At 37.9% G+C, this 16,582-nt stretch overlaps 1 protein-coding gene across 1 annotated transcript in view; it reads left to right on the top strand.

Moving 5' to 3' along the window:
• Positions 1 to 16,582, top strand: part of LOC128705785 (alpha-2-macroglobulin-like) — a 177,135-nt gene that overhangs the window by 52,624 nt on the left and 107,929 nt on the right. The window contains exons 7-9 of the mRNA XM_070085794.1: positions 4,391 to 4,614; positions 4,982 to 5,064; positions 8,115 to 8,236. Coding sequence (XP_069941895.1) covers positions 4,391 to 4,614; positions 4,982 to 5,064; positions 8,115 to 8,236 — 429 coding nt within the window. The remainder of the gene's footprint in view (positions 1 to 4,390; positions 4,615 to 4,981; positions 5,065 to 8,114; positions 8,237 to 16,582) is intronic.

Below are 16,582 nucleotides of genomic sequence, written 5' to 3'. Positions count from 1 at the left end.
TATATATATATATATATATATATATATATATATATATATATATATATATATATATATATATATATATATATATATATATATATATATATATATATATATATATATATATATATATATATATAATATATATATATATATAATAATAATAGGATGGGGTCCACCTCTGGTGTAAATTGTGGGACCCATAGCCTCGGAGAAGTGGATAAAAAGGCTTCAAGGAAGAATATTTGGATTTCTTCCTGAAGCCATTTGAATATTCCACTTCCCCTACCACCCCATCTTTTGATATATATTTTTTTTTTTACTAATAAGAATATTTTATTACATAATATGGTACAGAAGATTTAAGAGATACATTGTTGATATAAAGGTGGCATATACGGTACATGTTGTTACGTGTGTATCACCGATTATAAGGCGAAAATCTCATCCAGCTCCTCAGAGCTGGGGCGTGTGCCCAAAATACAGCAGGCATTACCCCTTTGAACAGCTGCACTGAGCCGCTGGAACAGAAAACTAGCTGCCCTGGGATCCCTAGTTACCCTGATGAGTCTTTTTCCCAGCTCCTTAAGGAATTTAGATGCACTCTTTCCCCATGAGCCAAGGGTCTCTGAGCCTATGGTTACAACCATATAATGATGGGCAATTTCTCCATATTTTCTAGACTTTTGGGACTCCCTGAAGCTGGCAGCTGCCCCTCCTTCCTCCCTGGTGTATTGGAGATAGGTATCAGCCAAGGTAGATGCACATGTATAGTCCCACACCACCTGCTTCCCATCTGTCCAGGCTTTAAGGGTGATACCATCTGGACGCTTCTGGCTGCCATCAGATCTGCATAGTTGGGGTGGCTCCCTTACTGCTGGGCATCCAGCTGTTGTGAGGCTCCTCTTGATAATGTTATTAACCTCCTCGTGTCTTGCAATCTTTCCCTCGGATTTACGGCACACAAGACCATGGTACCCGAATCGGTCTGCTGCTTCACTGCCACAAATACACCTGTGTTCGGCGAGAATAGGGGCGGCAAGTCGAAGGGCAACACCGATGCGGATGGTCTGTGGGTCGAGACGTGTGCCAAGGCTGGAGTTGGGAACAGCCAACAGAAAGTCCCCAGCATGAGGGGCTCTCACTGCTAGGAGGCGGGCTCTATCCTTCCCTGACACACTCTGAAGCATTGTTGAGGCAATATTTTCCACTATAGGACCATCCCAGTGCGATTGTTTGTAGTTGTTGGGGGGAGCAGGTCTGGTTTCAGAGCCCGTTAGATTATCCCAGATCATTGCTCCGTCAATGAATTTTTGGTCCTGGACTCCAATCTTGTCCCTAAGATGTTCAGGGAGAATCGCAGCTACAAGCTCTCTGGATGCAATACACGAGGACAGAAAAGCAGGTAACACAATCTGTGATGACTTGCGGACACCAATGCCTCCTAGTCTGACTGGAAGTGTAGCTTGGTTCCACTGCCCGTCTTCTAGAGTAAGGTTAAGTACTTTTGTAAAAATCTGCCTCAGAATACTGTCATATTCGTGCAGTATAGGGTTATCATATGAAGGTGCACATCTTAGGAAATATGTCAACCTGGGCAGACTTAAGCACTTTGTGAGAAGGTACAAGGCATCGTGGGTGTCCAGATTGCCTATTCGTTGTTCCATTCTCCTTAACTCTTCCAATTTCTTCCTGAGAATTGTGTCAATGGCATTGCTTCCCAGAGGTGCTCCTAGCAAGACACTATTTGTGGGGGCAATGACTGCTGCTCCTGGTAGTTTTGATCTCACTGCATTTATCACTTGTTGACTGACTGAGATGATTTCACATTTGGATGGATTCAGGATGAGACCCATTTCCTGTCCCCGTGTCATTACCTGTGTAAGGTCATGTAGGAGTGACTCTTTTGTATCTGCTAGTGTGCCATCATCTAGGAACCAGATGTTTAGCTCGCTGGTCAGTCTGACTGTGATTTCCCTAACTCCTATACAGAAGAGAAATGGTGCAAGAGGATCTCCTTGTTGGACACCCTCCGATGATGTGATTTCATGCTCTCCAAAGAGAAGCATTGATTCCTTGTTATACCCAGCTGAAACAAAAGGGAAGAGACCAGGGAAATGTTCTTGTACTGCTGCTAATACCACGTCTCTTTTCAGGAGATTGAACGCATTCTTTAAATCTAATTTTACCACTGCATTGTCCTCAGGCAGGTTGTTGATATACACCCTTGTTGCTTCACTTCCTTGAGAGACCCCAAAGCCAAGCTGGTTTGGTTGAAGCATCATGGCTGCCTGTGCACGAATACTTCGGACAGCAGCTTTGGATACGAGGCGGCGTAACGTGTTGCCTACTGCAATTGGCCGAATTCCTCCATCCTTCTTTTTAAGTGCACAAAGTGTTGCACCAAAAAAGAAAGGTCTAATTGCATCAGGAATCAGACCAGCCAAGGAATTGTTGACGAACCTTGTGATCTCTGAAAGCAGTGTCTCTGCAATTTCCCCAATAACTGGATTAACCATTTCCTTTAAATGCTGTGGGCTTATTCCAGGGTAACCCCCAGCAGAGCCAGATGGGAACGACATTATTGCTTTGTAAATGTCTGAGTCTTCCACTATCAATGGTTCCATAGTGGGGACAGAGGTGTTGGAACTGTTGGTGCCACTGGTTTCCCTGGCAGGGTGCTTTCTTCTAAGTGCTTCAGCCGTGTCAGCATCCCTGGGAGCAACTGTATCTTCACTGGTAATAATTCTTATTGCCCCCACTGTGTTGCCCTCTTCAATTTTCTTGCTCACCTGGACTTTTTCACTGTCAGTAGAGTGAGCGGGGATTCTGCCTCTCCCTTTTTTGTGTTGACGGGGAAGGCGAATGAGGTTATCAACTCTAGGAAAATCTCTTAAGGATTTAATTATCATTGAGGTTAGCCTCTTTCCCCTTCTTTCCGGCACAGCTAAGCAGACATTGCCAAAAAGTAGCAAGTTGTGTCCTGCCTTGATGGTTGGTGGAGCACTTAAGATAGTGGAACCATCGTTTACTTTTTTCAGGAGGTCTGTAAGTTTCCCAGCTGCATGTGGACGGGCTGCTTTGGGAATATGTGTGAGTGTCCTGGTACCTGTTGCTTTAATTGCTTCCAAGAGATTGTCTGATGAGATAAAATCTGTTGGAGCGGGTTCTGGTGCCTGAGGTGGCTCTGGATCATCACTTTCCACAGGAGGACATCCTGAACCAGGGCAACTACCCTGTTTGCGGAGGAAACCATTCGAGTTGAGACAACGAAGCTGTAAGCATGACCGACACTTGCCTCTCCTAGTATTGCCAACCGTGCCATTTCCCTGGCTGCTTGCTTCCTCCTGGTTGGCATCCATCTGCTAGACTAGACAATAGGAGTGGAATATGACATGCTGGGTAGGTATGGTGCGTGGAAGGTAGTGAACTTGACCGTGGTGGCCTGGTGGAGTTTGAGGGGCTGGGAGGGGAAGGGGAAAACTTCCCCTGGGAATTAGGTGGGGGAGGCGCAGGTTGTTGAGTGGGGTTATCCCGGGGAGTACAATACACATGGACTTGCGCACTATATATTGTTCACACTGTCTTACAATACACAACTTTATTTGTTTCCCATGTACACTATGAACAATGCGGCACTGCCGAAACAATGTGTTCACTCACCATCTAGTTACACATCCCACCTCTTCCACCCACCCCCGTGACGTGGGGGTGGATGCACTGACTGGTCACTCCCTCGTTAACACTAATTTCACATTGTTTTTCCATAACATATGCCTCTAAATAGTCCAAGCATCGACACAATCATTTCCAAGTTAACTGGAAGCATGGTGCATGGTGCTGGATATAGATGTTTTTATAAGAGCTTTTCGAGGTTTGTATGTACGATAATCTTGGCCGGTACTCATACACAGTGTAGGCCTTATACTCCCCCACCCCTCCACTGGCCGTCTTCCTTACTACCACCACTCACCAACATTCACAAACTGCACAACACTTCCACAATTTACCTTGAAACGGTGCTTTCAAATGTCTTCTCGCTTCACTGGAATCTTCCCAGAGTATTCACAATAAGTCCTGTTGATTCTTAACCTGGTCAGCCTCGTTGATCCGGAGTTATAATTGAAAATCCCGCAGCTAGCCCGCCACACGTCTTGCCATGCCAGCGCATGGCAGCCATATATATATATATATATATATATATATATATATATATATATATATATATATATATATATATATATATATATATATATATATATATATATATATATATATATATATATATATACATATTTATGCCGGAAGCAAGGGGCTAGTAACCTCTTCTCCTGTATATAAACGTTGCTCTAAGTTATATTCTATTGATATATTTAAGTTTAATGTATTGTCAAATTTTCACATTAAGGTGACTGTACAAGTGGAGGAGAGCAGTGAATACGACATCCTTGAGGAACCTGGACAGCAAGGTCTTGGAAAACAAAGTTCGTGTTTGCCAGCGCAAGATAAAGTCGTCCGTACAGTGAGGATCAAGCCAGGTGTGATCGGTGAAGTCAACATTACGGTGACGGCGTTCGTGGATCACCAGTTCTCAGGGGCGTGTGGCTCAGGAGACACATCAATCACCAGAAGGTCACACAACTAACTTATCTTTTGTTCCACTCAAGAAATGTTTCTTGATTCTGGTGAGGAGTTTTTGAACTAAGGATTAGGGTCATTGGCCCACTTCTTTGGATCGAACCTGAATTATTCTCATTCCCACACGCGGTGTATAACCCTATGGGTTTAGCATTCCCAGTGAAGGCAATAATGTTGAAAATAATAATAATAATAATAGTATTAATAATAATCTTTTGTTTATCGTTAGCAACTTTGACATATTTCGTTAGCAAGAATCACGAGATCATTAAGCACAATCATAATAATAGTGTTATATGCAGTGGTCGCTCTTATGAGTGTAATGCTCTGAGTATTCATGAAATGTTATTGTTTCCTTCAGAGATGCTTTGATAAAACCAATCAAGGTTGAGGCTGAGGGTTTCCTGAGAGAAAAAACCTGGACCAAGTACATCTGCACTGAAGGTGAGAATTTACTAACATTTTTAAAGTTTATTCTTTCATCACCTATCTCAAGTTACTTAGTTGATGTGTTCATGTAAAGTGACTGGTCTGATGGGCACTACAGATAAGAAGCTCTGTCAACTACAGTTGTAACTATGAAACACGGGTAATTCTCTGTTGATTGATAATTTGATGCCAACACCTCAGCCATGGATACCTTCTTGCCAGATTTCCTTCCTCCCTCATCCTCTCTTTAAGTTAAGGATTCCTAAATTTATTACAAGCTAAGAGCTGTTACGTATATCAGCTCATTTGAAAGCTTTTTTATTGTTAAGAGATATACAGAAAATAAACAGGATGAAGTTGGAGCCATCTGTGTGCCAGCGATTTCATTTGATCAACTGACTTTACTACGATGATGTTCTTAAATTGTACGAACATGATCCAGATACGAGTCATCCTACGAATAAATGACCTCAGATCAAGTGATGTTCTCTCTCTGCCACTTGTGGTGCACATTGTGTATTATAACTGTCAGCTTGAAGCTTGCGTATTGTGGAGTATAACTGTCAGCTTGAAGCATGCGTATTGTGTATTATAACTGTCAGCTTGAAGCTTCCGTTTTGTGTAGTATAACTGACAGCTTGAAGCTTGCGTATTGTGTATTATAACTTTCAGCTTGAAGCTTGCGTATTGTGTATTATAACTGTCAGCTTGAAGCTTGCGTATTGTGTATTATAGCTGTCAGTTTGAAGCTTGCGTATTGTGTATTATAACTGTCAGCTTGAAGCTGGCCTATTGTGTATTATAGCTGTCAGCTTGAAGCTTGAGCCTTGTCGTTTATGTTCTGGTAATCATTATATGCGTTCTTGCAATAATCTGGGAGAAATTATAAAGATTACTATGACAGCCACAATGCATAGTTTGTTGCAATGTTTATTTTCGTGAATGTTTGTGAGAAGATTTAATTTTTGTAAGCTTAAATAACTTGAACATTTAACTTAAATGAATATGAAGATAAGTGTATTGCTTAGAGCACTGAATGATCTTTCATCCCCAGCTTTCAATAAACCATAGAATTCCTTAACCTAGAGCAAATAAAGCTTGAGATAAGGAGTTTCAGTTCCCTGAAACTCACTTTTGTAATTATGCTCTCAATCAGTTAATGTAAATATATATATATATATATATATATATATATATATATATATATATATATATATATATATATATATATATATATATATATATATATATATATATATATATATATGCAATAAGATCACAGTAAACAGGTGATTTCGGAATATGCAAAACAACCACTCTGAAAAAATAGAGAAATTCCAAGCGCTTTCGTGACTACTCACATTATCAAGGAACTATGAAAGTAAAGCATCCAAGGAAGCTATATAAGGGGTCAGGCCAGCACCTCACTATCAGATCCCACAACGATTAAACACCTGACGCGCGCCGACCCAACTTGGATAGGTCCTTTGCACAACTCACCCCACAAACTATTCTACCCAAGAAAATTTAAAAATTATTTGTCCAGTGTATTATTAAATTCTTCCCAAATTCTATTAATTATAAATGGATCTAATTTATATAAACCAAAGGAAATATTCATATTATTGTCAAAACTGCTTTTTATGAAACAAGATTCAATTATATTCCTGTCGACCATGGACTTGCTTGATACTACTTCCTCAACTTTTTGAAAATCAATTGGATGGTTAAAATCTCTTCCATGAATAAATAGAGCATTGGAATCTTGTCCAGTTCTAATGCTATATTTATGTTGTTTTAATCTTAGTTCGAGATTTTTACCAGTTTGGCCGTAATAAACTTTATCCTTGTAAAATTTGCGATAAAGTTTATTACGGTCAAACTGGTAAAAATCTCGAACTAAGATTAAAACAACATAAATATAGCATTAGAACTGGACAAGATTCCAATGCTCTATTTATTCATGTAAGAGATTTTAACCATCCAATTGATTTTCAAAAAGTTGAGAAAGTAGTATCAAGCAAGTCCATGGTCGACAGGAATATAATTGAATCTTGTTTCATAAAAAGCAGTTTTGACAATAATATGAATATTTCCTTTGGTTTACATAAATTAGATCCATTTATAATTAATAGAATTTGGGAAGAATTTAATAATACACTGGACAAATAATTTTTAAATTTTCTTGGGTAGAATAGTTTGTGGGGTGAGTTGTGCAAAGGACCTATCCAAGTTGGGTCGGCGCGCGTCAGGTGTTTAATCGTTGTGGGATCTGATAGTGAGGTGCTGGCCTGACCCCTTATATAGCTTCCTTGGATGCTTTACTTTCATAGTTCCTTGATAATGTGAGTAGTCACGAAAGCGCTTGGAATTTCTCTATTTTTTCAGAGTGGTTGTTTTGCATATTCCGAAATCACCTGTTTACTGTGATCTTATTGCATATATATATATATATATATATATATATATATATATATATATATATATATATATATATATATATATATATATATATATATATATATATAGTTAGCCTTCTGAGTCTTTTGAAAACCAACTGGAAGGTTGTTTGTAACAAGTCCAGTTAGGTTGAAATATAGTAGAATCATTTTTCATAAAAAATGCTTTTGAAAATAATATGAACATTGCTTTTGGGTTATACAAATTGGATTAATTTATAAATATTTAAATTTGGGAAGAATTTGTGATACATTAGACAAGTTAAATTCTTAATGCTGGAGTCGAATATAAACTGTGTTTCACTAACATTATCATAAAAAGACAGGTCTTAGGTAACTGTGAGGTAATGTCTCGTTTATTATATGTCTTCCTGTTTATTTATTTTTACAGTTCCTTGATTATGTGAGAAATCACGAAAGCTCTGGGAATTCTACTCTTCTTTCACAGTGGTTGTTCTGCACACTGTCATATCACGTTTTTACTGTGATCTCATTCTAGTAAATTAAAATAATATTTTCTCAATATCTAATATCCAGCTTATGATTTTATAATTATTGGTTTTAAATAGAGAGAATTTTCTATTAAAAAAAATATTTTTTGGTAAGATGTGAAGACGGGCGACGACTCTCTGGAACAGTGGGAGCTGCAGACACCTTCACACATCGTTGAAGGATCAGATCGAGCCTGGGTCACGGCTGTTGGAGACCTTCTTGCTCTCACACTTGAGGTGGTATACTTAGAACATAAGAAATTAGAAACACTCCAGTAAGCCTGTTGGCCCATAGTGGGCAGGACCTCTACAAATCCAACCCACTTACAGAATATTCGCCCAACCCATTTTCAAAGCTACCCAAGCAATAAGTTTTGATAAATCAATTTACTCATGTGCAAGTCCCACTCAAATCCAACCCGTCTCACTCATGTATTTATGCATCCTAAATTTAAAACTAACCAAGAATTAGCAGACTGTTCCACTCATCAACTACACTATTTCGAGACCAGAACTTTCACTCAATGATTTTCGTTCTCTTGTAGTATGCAAATTTTTTATAATATTTCTTTTTATATCTATATGATTACTCAATAGTTTAAACTCTATTTAAATTTTTTTATAAAGATAACAAATTAGACACATGTGCAACATATGGGTATCTTTAATGAGGAAACGTTTCGCCACACAGTGGCTTCATCAGTCCATACAAAGGAGAATGGTGAAGAACAGGAGGTGTTTGAGGTAGTCAGTCCCTCAGCCTTGAGTCGATTCCCAAGTTTTGCACATGTGTCTAATTTATCAACTTGTCGGTTCTCTGAACCATTTATCTACATAAATATTACAAGGTCTGTAGCATCTGGCTGTAAACAAAGTCAGCAACATATAGAGATCAACAAGACAAGGCATTGGCATGGCAAACACAGCAGGAGTAGAATTCTTTACCCATGTATTCCTTCATCACTTCTTTACAATATTTACAAAGTTAAGCTATTAAGTTAGCAGTATAATTATGAGACAATTAAGAGCCACTCAAAACAGCGGGTGGTTTTAACCAGAGCAGGTTAGTCTGCTTCCCAGTCATGCAGGAAGGTATGATGTCATCTTGGTAAGGGAAGTGGGCTCTCTCTTGATTGGTGGGTTGAACTGAGCAGTTATTATAGTGGCGTTCCAGAACTGCTATACTCTATATTGCCAGTTACTATGTCATTATTGAACTAATCCCTGTACTATCACCTCCTAGATAGTATTTACTACCTCATTATCCCAGGTGTCCCACACAGTTCTTTGTGTGACCCAATTTGAGTTATCTTCCCAGATTCCCAATTCACAATTTATTTTTTGTTAATAGGATACTTACTCTTTAATATCTGTATTACCTTTTTCTTTCCTACTTAAGCACTGTTAAAATTCTCTTATAATCATACCTAATTTTCCCTTTTCTCCCAAACTACAAATAACAAACTAGTGTATGTTCCTACTACACTACTGTGCAATACCTTGAACCATCCCTCACTAGCTAGTATCAACTACCTCAAATAATATTCCTATAGTGATATTAATTGCTTAAACTTTATGCTATAAGGCAATTCCTACTCTCAGATTATTTTCATATCTTAGTGACTAAATTGTGTGTGCAATTAGTGTATATTTATTTCAATTACATCATTGTTCAAGGCCCAAAACTATCTTTTGCTAGCTACTACCAACTACCTCATATTATTTTTTACTTTTTATAGTACAATAAACTGTTCAACTTATTATATATAACAAATCAGATCTTACTCCCAAATTAATATCATATCTTAGTTACTATCTGCCAATTTAACGGAGTAAAAAAAAAATCGAAAAAATATGAAAATTGAGTTATTGTTACCAAAAAATAGCTGAACTTTCTGGCAACACACTAGTATAATTATTATCTTCGTAGGATGTTTCTAGGAATTACAGTCATTTATAACAGGCATGGTGACAGCTCCTTGCGTAACAAGCGCTGACGCGGCATTTTTTTTTTTTTCACCCGTGTTATTTTTATCGTTTTCTTATATCTTTATGTCTAATATAATACAAATTCACCGTCTGAGATTATGCCAGAGCAGGCGGAGATAATGTGATCAAAGAACCAATCAGGTACCCCTGGGAATATTGCACAAAATGGCCGACACCTCCAGCCAACAAAATATTCCATACCCACGCTAATATCAATTATAAGGCTTATTTACCTATCACAATTGATCTATTATGACATAATGCAATATAATAATAGCATAGAAAGAAACATAAAAAGTACACCTGAAAAAATAATATATATATATAGCATAATATGATGCTCCTAGAGGAAAAAAATTCTAGCGATATATCCCGTGAAGGTGAAAGGACCCATTCTCTCATAGTGATGAGAGAAAACGGAAATTTACAATGATTAACTGTAGTAAATACTCGTAGGTCACGGAAAAAGTGTAAAAGAAAGCGAATTTTTGGGAAAACAAAAATTCCCGGGCACCTGGGGTGCCGCGCGCTGCGGCCTATATCTCGGAAGTTATTTACCTATTTAGGCCGGGACCGTCCTTATTTATGAATGAATTGACTTGATTTTCACAAACATAGAAGAATGATTGCTTTATTAGTGGCCGTATTCCTCTCTGAAGTATCCCAAATATTTTTAGATTTATGTGGGCAACAAGACCGACATCTTCCAAAATGTCAAAAAAGTTATGAAACTTTATTTTTTTTAACATGAAGATAAGGTTTATTTTAGAACTGGTACACGTTTCGTGATGGAATTAGAAGTGTTCTATCAGCAGCAAGTGTCAAAACCACTTTTCCAAGTACCACTGAGTCAGCCCCGACTGCCAAATGTAATTTTTCGTAAATTTTGCATATTTCATTTCTTTTTTGGCCGATATGTTTGAAACTTCAGCACCTGATACTCGATATAAGCTTCTAATAGTACACAAAAAATGAACGTAATCGGTTGGAAAATAAAGGAGTCGATATGTTACCGTTTATACGGCCCTTACATTTTCTCCTTTATTTTAGCTTTATTATAGCTTTACATAACAACCTTAGTTCATATATTCACAATTGTTAAAATAATCAAGGTGCTATTCTCAGGTGCTAAAGTGTAATAAGTTCACTATTTTGCCATTATATTCCCTAGTTCATTTATTTGATTACCGCTTTATTTGCTCACCACAAATTTTTTTAGTCCCTTTTATATTGTCTCCTTTATTTTAGCTTTAAAGAACTACCTTAGATCAAATTTTTACATTTGTTAAAATAACTCAGTGTAGTGATACTGGTCCTGTGGGGAGCAGCAGCAGGATAATACTGCACCACCTCTCGTGGCCCTTAACAACAACAGTTTGGTGTGTGTCATGGGCCCCAACACATGGTGTGTGATTCTCTCCTACTATATCCATTTATCAGTGATGCAGATTACATGGTGAGTTTAAATATGTGGCCTGTAGTTATAACTTTTCTCTTGACATATGCAAGACATCACCATCCCTGTAGAAGCCGTTATTAGATGTACTAGTCATTATATTTTGTTGTTGCAGAAGTACTATGAAGATTCTATGTTCAATAAAGCCTAGAGATAAGGCCTGTGTTTCTATCACAACACTCAGGTGCTACTTTATAGCTTTAGAATATTTACTTTGTCTTATACTTAATTCTAACTATAGATTCACTATAAATCTTATGATAACAAGCATTGATCCTGATACCAACCTCTTATTGAATGACTTAAATGAATCAAACAGTAACTGTAATTACTACACAGCAGAACAATCAAAGGCACTCCTCAGAGCCAACAAAAACATAACTGTCTTTAACTACAATATCAGATCTTTAAGCAATCATTACGATGACCTCATAGCATTACTAAATTCCCTGCATGCCAGTATGTCCATCATTACTTTCACCGAAACCTGGCTAAAGATTGATACTACAGATGTCTGTGCCATTCCTGGTTACACAGCCATACACAACTGTAGGCCAGATCAACAAGGGGGTGGCACAGCTATATACTACTCAGACCAACTAGAATGTATCACTAATACTTGCACAAGGGATGAACATGGGGAATATATAATAGCTAAATTCAAATCCAGATACCTACAAAAACCTCTCACATTGATAAACATCTACAGAGTACCACAGTCAAACAGCCGTTTTAGTGAAAACCTAGGAAGTATGATAACTGATGCACGCATGAACAAAGATCACTTGCTACTCTCAGGTGACTTCAATATAAATCTCCTGCAAGACTAGGACCCACACGTTACTGAATTCACAAACACTATGAGTAACTGCATGTTGCTACCAACAGTAACAAAACCTACAAGAGTTACAGAGACTAGTGTTTCCCTACTTGACCACATCTGGACCAACACCATATCCCCTTTAAAATCAGGCATAATCACAGATAATACCACAGATCACTACCCTACCTTCTTGATAACAAATCTTGGCAAATTACCCCAAGACACTACTAAAGTCACTTTCAGACTTCACAATGAGGCAGCCATTAATAACTTCACAGCAGCAGTGACAAACATTGACTGGCACACTGAACTAGAAATCTATACAGATATTGACGAATGTATTAATAATTTTCTAAAAAAGACCCAATACCTCTATAACAAGCACTGCCCCCAAAACATTAAACAGATGACAGCTAAGAGACTGAACAGTCCCTGGCTAACACCCAGTATCCTCAAATCAATAAATACAAAGCAACTATACGAAAAACAGTACAGAATGGGTCACATAACCAGAGACCAAACAAAACGTTACTCGTCAATCCTAACCAGCCTGATAAGAAGGGCTAAAAAACTGTATTATGAGAACAGATTATCCAACTTACGAGGTGATATAAAAAAGACCTGGAAAACCCTATCAGAAATTCTAGGAACAAAAAAGATATCACGAAATAGCGAAATTGAATTAACAAAACCAGATGAACCCCAACTCCCACCAACTGAAACAGCAGACAGATTCAATAGTTTCTTCTCCACTATAGGAAAAAACCTTGCCAATAAAATCCCAAGTTCAGATACCCCACCCAATGACTACCTCACTGGCAACTACCCGAACACACTGTTCCTAGCTCCGACTAACCCTACTGAAGTCTCCCTTATTACCAACACACTAAAAAACAAGACAGGAGATTTAAATACCTCACCACCCTTTATAGAATCCTCTACCTTCCCTACAGTTCTCAAAATAGCAAGGGTCACCCCGATCCATAAAGGAGGAGGATACCAAACAGACTTGAATAACTATAGGCCAATATCCAACCTACACCCTCTCTCTAAAATCTTCGAAAAATTAATTCATAAGCGAATCTATTCCTACCTCATCTCCCGCAACATACTCAACCCCTGTCAATTTGGGCTCAGGCCTAATAAAAATACTAATAATGCTATTATACACATGCTAGAACACATATACACTGCAATAGAGAAAAAAGAAGTCCCACTGGAGATCTTTATTGACTTACGTAAAGCTTTTGATACAGTTGACCATGACTTGCTCCATATAAAATTGTCGCACTATGGTATAAGAGAGCACTCCCTCAACTACCTGAAGTCTTACCTCAGCAACAGAAGCCAATATGTGTACACAAACGGGGCAAGCTCTTCCGCACAGCCAATTACAGTTGGTGTTCCACAGGGATGTGTCCTTGGCCCTCTTCTCTTTTTCATATACATAAATGACCTACCAAATGCATCGAAACTACTCAAACCCACACTATTTGCAGATGACTACATACGTCTTCTCTCACCCGAACCCAGTCACGCTAGCCAATACTGTAAACACCGAGTTACAGAAAATATCTACCTGGATGAGTACTAACAAACGTACTCTAAACATTGACAAAACCTACTTCATTCAGTTTGGTAACAGAGCTACAGACGTCCCTCTTAACATAATGATAAACGGATCACCTATCACAAAATTCACAAAGGGAAAATTCTTAGGAATCCACCTTGATAATAGACTAAAATTTCAAACACATATACAACAAATTTCCAAAAAAATTTCCAAGACCGTAGGCATACTATCGAAGATACGGTACTATGTTCCACAGTCAGCCCTCCTGGCCCTATATCACTCTCTTATTTACCCCTATCTCACCTATGGAATTTATGCATGGGGCTCAACAACAATAAACCATCTCAGACCATTAATTACCCAACAAAAGGCTGCAGTCAGAATGATAACAAATTTCCACTACAGACAGCACACTCCACCAATATTCAAAACTCTAAACCTACTCACAATACAAAACATCCATACTTATTAGTGCACCTACTACATTCATAGAACACTTAACTCTGATATAAACCCTCCCCACTAACGTCTCCTTACCAACCTCAACAGAACACATGACCATAACACAAGGCACAGATCACTCTTTGATGTTCCTCGTGTCCATCTCACACTATGCAAAAACTCAATGCACATAAAAGGCCCTAAAATCTGGAATTCATTACCTGTGAATGTAAAAGAAACACTGTCTGTTTATAAATTTAAGTCTCTTCTCAAAAATCACTTACTCACCCACAACCAAATAAATACTGAATAATTGTATCTCATAAATGTTTCTCATTATTGTATCTCATAAATGTCTAACCTGTGACCCGATCAAACTTCATTTTTAATTACATTACCTAACAGAATACTCCATTCTACTGATTACACAGCAACACAGTAAATGACCACATGACCTGTCTTTATAATACTCATTTGTGCTAAATTGTTATCTGTTTACAATAATGTTTTTACCACTGAATATATCATTGCTTTGTTAATCTTAAGTTAATTTTAAGCCTGCCCATAATGCTTTGCATACAAGGGACTTTGGCATGTTGCACTGTAATAATTTTATTCCTTTGTACTTCACTGTATCATGTTCAAATTAATAAATAAATAAATGATGGCATGTTAATGGTAATGCAACGAACAGTGATTAAATTTCAATATTCTTGGTTCACTCCGCAACAAGATCTCGAAGAAGTGATTTGCAAGTTTTACAGAAAATCACTGAGTAGTAAATATAATATAATACTTATATAACGGGAAAATCCCAATTTAGTTTATTATTTTAGCAAATAACTACAGTTAGGACACTCCTACCAGTTGTCATTTAAAATATTATTTTAACATAATTGAAAGACACCCTATAGAACACACACTTTAATTTTGAATACAACATATAAATATAAAGAAAGAGAAGCCCTATAATTATAAAATAACAGCATTTGTATTACCAGTGTCTCAGAAATAAACCTTTCTTGATGATCCTAATGCTTACATAATTCCTTGTAAAGACTGCTACCAATCGTTCAGTGGATAATCAAATTAGAAATTTAACGAACAGGGTACCTTAACATAAGTCTCTTTAATTCGCAACATTACATTTCAGTAGTTTTCCAGCATCTTACCTATCACATCTGTATCATTAACAAGAAAGCTAATGCTAATATGCAATACAAACTACATGTAATAACTCTGAATTATTAAGCTAATTTTGACTTATCAAAAGACTGGTGGAAACCTGAAGTCTCTTCTTGCACGTAACTTTGATCCTGCACTTAATTAAGACCTTACACCCGACCTAGTCCATCCTGTACCTGACTTAGAATATACAACTGACTTAGTTGTTATTCCTGATGTTTGTCGTGTGGCTTAACATCGGTTGCCATCGTATGAAAGCCCTCGGGCACTTACAAAAATGTTCGCTTGGACCACTGAGTCCAACACCTACAAGTCAGTGGTACTTACCACTATGAACCATTATCGGGACAGAGGCTGCCTCGACCTTCACATGTGTCCATCCACAGTCCTGTCTTGCCGTGGCCCCAGTAAAATGGGGGCAAATCTAAACACGTCAACTAATTAGAAAGACCAATGTTAAGTAGTTTTCTCTGACGAATAAACTAACACATTTTCTAATCTGCATAAAATGATCTCATTGGTAGGACAAAATATATAATATACATCATTTAATTTTATGGGGTCCACCTCTGGTGTAAATTGTGGGACCCACAGCCTCGGAGAAGTGGATAAAAAGGCTTCAAGGAAGCCTTTTTATCCACTTCTTCCTGGATTTCTTCCTGAAGCCGTTTGAATATTCCACTTCCCCTACCACCCCATCTTTTCATTCTTTTTTTTTTACTAATAGGAATATTTTATTACATAATATGGTACAGAAGATTTAAGAGATACATTGTTGATATAAAGGTGGCATATACGGTACATGTTGTTACGTGTGTATCACCGATTATAAGGCAAAAATCTCATCCAGCTCCTCAGAGCTGGGGCGCGTGCCCAAAATACAGCAGGCATTACCCCTTTGAACAGCCGCACTGAGCCGCGGGAACAGAAAACTAGCTGCCCTGGGATCCCCTGATGAGTCTTTTTCCCAGCTCCATAAGGAATTTAGATGCATTCTTTCCCCATGAACCAAGGGTCTCTGAGCCTATGGGAACAAACATATAATGATGGGCAAGTTCTCCATATTTTCTAGACTTTTGGGACTCCCTAAAGCTGGCAGCTGCCCCTCCTTCCTCC

The sequence above is a fragment of the Cherax quadricarinatus genome, chromosome 1 (assembly GCF_038502225.1).
Source record: "Cherax quadricarinatus isolate ZL_2023a chromosome 1, ASM3850222v1, whole genome shotgun sequence".
NCBI lineage: Eukaryota > Metazoa > Arthropoda > Malacostraca > Decapoda > Parastacidae > Cherax > Cherax quadricarinatus.
The sequence above is the reverse complement of the archived record's forward strand: the minus strand, read 5'-3'. Positions and strand labels throughout refer to the sequence as shown.